Source organism: Bos mutus, chromosome 7 (genome assembly GCF_027580195.1).
Source record: "Bos mutus isolate GX-2022 chromosome 7, NWIPB_WYAK_1.1, whole genome shotgun sequence".
In the NCBI taxonomy this organism is placed as follows: domain Eukaryota; kingdom Metazoa; phylum Chordata; class Mammalia; order Artiodactyla; family Bovidae; genus Bos; species Bos mutus.
In genome coordinates this window covers 80,773,578-80,780,375 of record NC_091623.1, presented here as the reverse complement: position 1 = coordinate 80,780,375, position 6,798 = coordinate 80,773,578, and the positions used below count along the sequence as shown (strand labels likewise).

Sequence of the window (6,798 nt, the reverse complement as noted above, 5' to 3'; positions counted from 1 at the left end):
TCCCTTGGACTGCAAGGAGATCCAACCAGTCTATCCTAAAGGAGATCAGTCCTGTGTGTTCATTGGAAGGACTGATGTTGGAAGCTGAAACTCCAAATCTTTGGCCACCTGATGCAAACAGTTGACTCATTTGAAAAGACTCTGATGCTGGGAAAGATTGAGGGCAGGAGGAAAAGGGGGCAACAGAGGATGAGATGATTGGATGGCATCACTGACTCAATGGACATGGGTTTGGGTGGACTCTGGGAGTTGGTGATGGACAGGGAGGCCTGGCGTGCTGTGGTTCATGGGGTCGCAAAGAGTCGGACATGACTGAGTGACTGAACTGAACTGAACCCTTTTATAATGCTTGCTTGGACAATAGAAAAATACTAATTTGGCCATTACAGAGAATTCAGAAAAATTACAGCAACTCAGAAAAATAACCTCAAGAATAGATCTAAGTAATTGGCCCACAGTATTGAGGTAGCTATAGAATGAGTTACAATTGAACAGCAAATGTCAAGCGTTATTACACCGCTCTGTTCTCACTAGTGTAAAATGCCACTTTACATTTTTGAGCAGATAAGTTAATAATTCTATTCTTATTTCTCTTGTCTATTCATATAATACTTTAGTTGTTCCGCAGAAGAAAAATTAATTGCTGCTTTGTTTTTATTCAAAACCAAAGAGTCCCCATTTTTCCTTGATTGTCTAAGTCTGATCATGCTTACCAACAATCTCCAAATTCTACATCCTGCCTATTAAGCTGTTTTGTGCTGATGTCAGACTATCAATAATCAATGTTGTGACTGGACACAATTGCAGTTCTTATATACTTGCAAAACACCCTTCAGCAATAATTCAGGAAACTTTGAAATATAAAGCTTTATTATTTACAAGATTTAATAATTACCCAGCACACATGGGGCCACATGGGGTTGGGGAGAAGAGTAGTGGACTTGGGGTTCTGACTTTATTGAAATCATGGTAGGAACCTAGGATTTCTTAAGTTCATTCTTTGTAGGTGAACTTAAAACACAATAGCAGAAATTTAAAGTGCCCTAACCAGAGAAAGACAAATATATGATATTGCTTATATGTGAAATCTGAAATAAAAGGATACACATGAATTTATTTATAAAAGAGAAATATTCAAATATATACATACATGTGTGTGTGTGTGTGTGTATAAAAAGAGAGAGAGAGAGAGAATTAATATGCTTCAAAGAAAGGAAGAAAGCCAAAAGAGAAAAAAGTCCTCATCAGACCAAAAGGTCAGTTGTTGAAGTGATCTATGATCTCTAAAACAAAAGAGCCTTATTGGGTGGAGGTGGCCTGTCTCTTTATCAAGTAAGGTGGCCAACAATTTGTCAGATAGCCGTCTGTTATGGATTCACCACTGAAATGGGTCTCTCAGCAATCAAACCCTAAGTCAGGCATTTATGTTACAAAAAAAAAAAATAAAAGAAAGAAACCTGTCAGAGCTTATGCTGCATAAGCTTGTTTTCCTTTTCATTTTTCTATTATTAAGCTCCAGTTTACTTGGATTTCAGAGATGCTTGCACCCTCCTCAATATAGGGGAAAACATTTTATTTTCAGTTATATCTTGCTATATCTGTGCATATATCATGTAAGTCTTCTAATCATTTTAAAGAAAAATGTCCTCTCTGTCACCAAAAACATTCCACTTGAAGACTATTTGGCTACTATAAGCTGTCAGACCCTTTAAAATTTACCCATAAATTCTTTCCTTTCTTACACACATATTAAAATAATTGTGATTTAGCAAATAACAGTATAAACTCATTCTTCCTTCTTCAAGGTGAGGTGCTGCTGCCTAGGTAATGTTGCTTTGCAACCGTATCAGCTTAATATAAAAAATCCAAATAAAATAAAAACACGTAGCCATTAATATTATATTGAGATAAATTTGATTTTACAATCAATTTGATGAAAGTGAGGTTTTTCTCCATCTAACATTGACTTCTTTTGTTTGACAAGAGATACCATCACACAGTGAAAATCTATCAATCATCTGAGTTGGACGATTAGCATATAAACCCTTTACAAGTGTGGATGCTGTTCTGTTCACATCTGTGTTCTCAATGCCTGAATAATTGTTAATAAACAAATGTACCTCATAAAGGAGATAAGACAAATAAAAGTTTCATGAGGAGTTAAAAATTGCATGTACCTAGTAACATATATAATGGAAAACATGATTAGTTCATTAAATAAATATCTTCTGCTTAGTAAGGAGGCCATCTTAGAAGCGCACTTGTGGTAGAAAATTAAAATGGGAAGAAGTGGATAGACTAGAGAGATAACTAAAAGGTAAAATCCACAAGACTGTATATAAGTTACAAACAGCAAATGAAATAGGAGACAGAGTTGGGATGATGTATGTTCCATTTTGTGATATTGAGAATAGTAAAAAATAACCAAAAAACCAGAGAGCTTTTGACTTAGCTTTGATGTACTAATTCTGAGGTTGTTTTAATAACCCAGGTGTAGAAGTGAAATACATAATTGAACATGAAAATATAGACAGTAAATACCTATATTGAAGCACAAATCTGGGAGTCACCTTTGTACAGATTTTACTTTAAACTTTGATCCGGTCATAGCATCATTGCCATTCTTAAACATCTACTAGGGAGAGAAACACTAAAAAGTCAGAAAATTGTCAAACAGGAGGAAAGCACAGCAATAATGAGCTTGGTGTATAATGGGATCACAACCTGAGGGGTTCAGGAATCCATGGTGAGCTGAAAGAATAATAGTGTGGATGTTTAGGATTTGTTCTTTCTGACATGAGTAATTGGTCAAAATATTTCAATCCATGCAAGAGAAAAAGTATAATACTCATGTAGTTATGACTAATAAATTAAATTTGTGAATAAACTTCATAAGCAATAAAATACCTAGAATAATCTAACTTTAATTTAAGCTGCTCAATATCATTCATTCCAGCTTATATTTATAGCTGATGTAAAGATTATGCAAATTGTTCAGGTCACCCAGCTGTTCTGTCATGAAACGGGCATTCAAACTCAAGTTTGTCCAACTTAGAATTTCAAGCTCTGTTTAAAATTTTTCTATGGAAACTTACTTATAGGGTTATGAACATAACTGAATTATTTGTTGTCATCATCCATTAAATTACTGTCCTAATACTGCTCTTTTGAATATACTTTGACAATCATGCCTCACTAAATCATAAAGTTTTCCCCATAAATTTTTTCAGTGCTGCTTTGACTTCCTTATTTCTCAGGGTATAAATAAGGGGGTTAAGCATGGGCGTCACCACAGTGTAGAAGAGAGACACAAACTTTCCCTGGTCCTTGGATCTACTCTTGGCTGGCTGGAGATACATGAAGATAATGGTTCCATAGAAGATGATGACAACCATCAAGTGGGAAGAGCAGGTCCTAAATGCTTTACGTCGTCCAATGGCTGACTTTATCTTCAGAACCGCTTGAGCAATGTTCCCATAGGACAGCAAGATGAGTGACAACGGCACCACCAAGAATAAGACACTGGCCACAAAGAGTTCTGCCTGGTTGAAAGTGGTGTCCACACAAGCCAACTTGATGAGCACAGGAACTTCACAGAAGAAATGATCCACTTTGCGATTCCCACAAAAGGGGAGTTGTAGGGTGAGGGTGGACTGTATAAGGGTGGTCGTCACCCCACTGAGCCACGCCATAGAGGCCAGGATGTTACAGAACCGAGGGTGCATGACAAAGGCATAATGTAGAGGACGGCAGACTGCAACATAGCGGTCATAGGACATTACAGCCAGAAGGACACACTCCGTGGATCCCAGGGCAAGGGAGACATAGAGCTGAACCACACAGCCACCATATGTGATAGACTTATTGGAACTCCCCAGGTTGACTAAAATCTGAGGAGTAATACTGCTGCTACAGCAGAGGTCCAGGAAGGAGAGATGGGAGAGGAAAAAGTACATGGGATTATGGAGTTTAGAATCCAAGAGGGATACGAGGATGATGGTAGAGTTGCCGAGGAGCGTCATGAAGTAAAGAAACAGGATTACCCCAAAGAGAATGAGCTCTAATTGAGGTCGGTCAGAAAAACCTACCAGGATGAACCCAAGGAGTCTGCTGCCATTGGTCCACTGCATTACTCTTGCTTTGACTATTCACTCCAGAGTGATGAAGTCACATTAAACAGAAACTGAAAGAATTTTATAGCAATTCCCTTGGCAATTAAGATCTAGAAAGAAAGAAAGAAAATGAAGTCACTCAGTCCTGTCTGACTCTTTGCAACCCCATGGACTGTAGCCTACCAGGCTCCTCTGTTTATGGGATTTTCCAAGAACACAGGAGTGGGTTGCCATTTCCTTCTCCAGGGGGTCTCCCTGACCCAGGAATCGAACCTGGGTCTCCCACATTGTAGGCAGTCGCTTTTACCGTCTGAGCCACCAGGGAATTAAGATCTAGATATTGAGAAATAAGACTTTGGATATAGGTAAAGAGAAAGGGCAAAAGTAGAGGATACTGGAGTATATCATTGGTTATCTTGTGAAGTGGCATGCCTGATCTGTTGATCACAGGTTTTCCATTTATCTTGAGGATAAAACAAAAGTTTTAAAATGCATCAAGGTTGAAATTCTCAACACCTTTTCAATATCATTTTTTTCGATATAAAAGTAATGGAATTTTGTAGGAAATGTAGGAATTATAAACATCAATGTGCCTTATCAGAATCTACCAAATAGATTAAGTAAGGTAGGACCATGATGAAACATGTGAAATATGCATCTTATTATCTGTGTAAGCAGTGCATTTATGAGAATGTAGAGTAGGGAGAAGAATCTACAGAGGACAAGGCTTAGATTGAATCAACTGTGCTCTCAAAAAGATGAGAACAATCAAAGAATAAACCATGTCTTGATGGTAAGATATAAATATAGAGGGCTTCCCTAGTGACTCAGTGGTAAATAATCCACCAGCCAATATAGGAGATATGGATTCGATCCCTGATCCAGGATGATCCCACATGCCATGGAGCAACTGAGCCCAAGCGCCACAACTATTGAGCCTGTGCTCTAGTGCCCAGGAGCGGCAGCTACTGAGCCCACGTGGCACTGCAACTAGAGAATAGCCCCCACTCTCCATAACTAGAGTAAAGCTCACACAGTAACAAAGACTGAACATAGTCAAAAATAAATAAAATTATTTTTAAAAAAGAAATGAATATAGGAATGGAGAGTACATTATAGGATGTCATAGGAAAAAGGAACTAAATTTGAAGCATGATTATTGCTTATTGACTATGCCACATAACAGAATAGGATACAAGGTAAATTTGACTCACTTTTTCAAGGATACCAATATCAATACATATTATCTGCATAGCCTAGGCTTTGTAGGAGGGTTTTGGTTTGCTTTAAATTTTCCTTTGCTAAATAAATATGCCTGCACAGTGTAGAATCATTTAAAACAGAAGATAGCCTAGTCCAGAAACTATGTAGGCAGCTAATAATAACAGTGTCATGCTAAGTCACTTCAGTAGTGTCCAACTCTTTGTGACCTTATTGACACATAAGGTTCATAAGGAGCCCACCGGGCTCCTCTGTCCATGGGATTTTCCAGACAAGAAAACTGGAGTGGGTTGCCATGCCCTCCTCCAGGGGATCTTCCTGACCCAGAGATCAAATCTACATTTCTTGTGTCTCCTGCATTGGCAGGTGGGTTCTTTACCACTAGCATTACCTGGGAAGTCCATAACATAACAGTGTAGACAATCACAATTAGAGACAGTGAAGTTGATATCAATAGGATGCAAGAAATGCTTCAGTGCATGAAGTGAAAATTATTAGGATTTAACTACCATTGGGATATTGAGCCAATGACTAGGAAGAAGTTAAAATTATTGAAGTTTTGCACATAATGAAATAAGAAGATTGAGTAGTTAAGAACAGTGTGTATCAATTCAGTTCCAAGTCAATTGATGCCTGGAAAAATCAGACTGATCATTTCTACAATGTTCAAGGACAAAATTAAAAACCACTGTTTTGATGCCTTTCTTATCATGAAGACTTTGACCTAGAGTCCTGCCCAACCTATGACATATTGTTACCAGCTACTCATTTGACACCTAGTCATAATTAAGATCCTATGCTATGCTATGCTAAGTCACTTCAGTCGTGTCCAACTCTGTGTGACCCCATAGACGGCAGCCCACCAGGCTCCCCCATCCCTGGGATTCTCCAGGCAAGAACAGTGGAATGGGTTGCCATTTCCTTCTCCAATGCATGAAAGTGAAAAGTGAAAGTGAAGTCACTCAGTCATGTCCGACTCTTAGCGACCCCATGGACTGCAGCCTACCAGGCTCCTCCGTTCATGGGATTTTCCAGGCAAGAGTACTGGAGTGGGGTGCCACACATAAATCATATATATAACTTTTATGATTGTGGCAATTGCATAATAATATGATTATGACAACTAAATGAATATAAGCACTATCCCCAGCCAACTGTCAAAACTCTGGATGTTTGAAGAACTTATGGCAAATTAATCATTATCACTCCCCAAGTCTCTTTTAAAATACAAATGTAGCTGAAAAGGGTAACACTTTAAGACCTTAAATTTTTGTCCTGAAGTTTTTATTTAAAAACAATCCTGTCAAGTTTTTGATTTTTAAACTATATCTCTTTTACCACTAAGTATGTTGTCTTAGCACAAGTTTTCAAAATTTCTCTTTTGTGTCGTTAAAATCCACCAAGACACCACCAAAGTCATATTTATTGTGCTTAGACACACATGCAATCATTGCTTCTCCTTGTG

The 6,798-nt window shown here is 38.1% G+C and overlaps 1 protein-coding gene across 1 annotated transcript; it reads right to left on the bottom strand.

Moving 5' to 3' along the window:
- Nucleotides 1-3,200: 3,200 nt before the first annotated feature.
- LOC102267108 (olfactory receptor 2G2) lies at nucleotides 3,201-4,130 on the bottom strand. The gene has a single exon (XM_005891113.2). The coding sequence runs from the start codon at nucleotides 4,128-4,130 to the stop codon at nucleotides 3,201-3,203; it is 930 nt and encodes a 309-aa protein (XP_005891175.2).
- Between the last annotated feature and the right edge of the window lie 2,668 nt (nucleotides 4,131-6,798).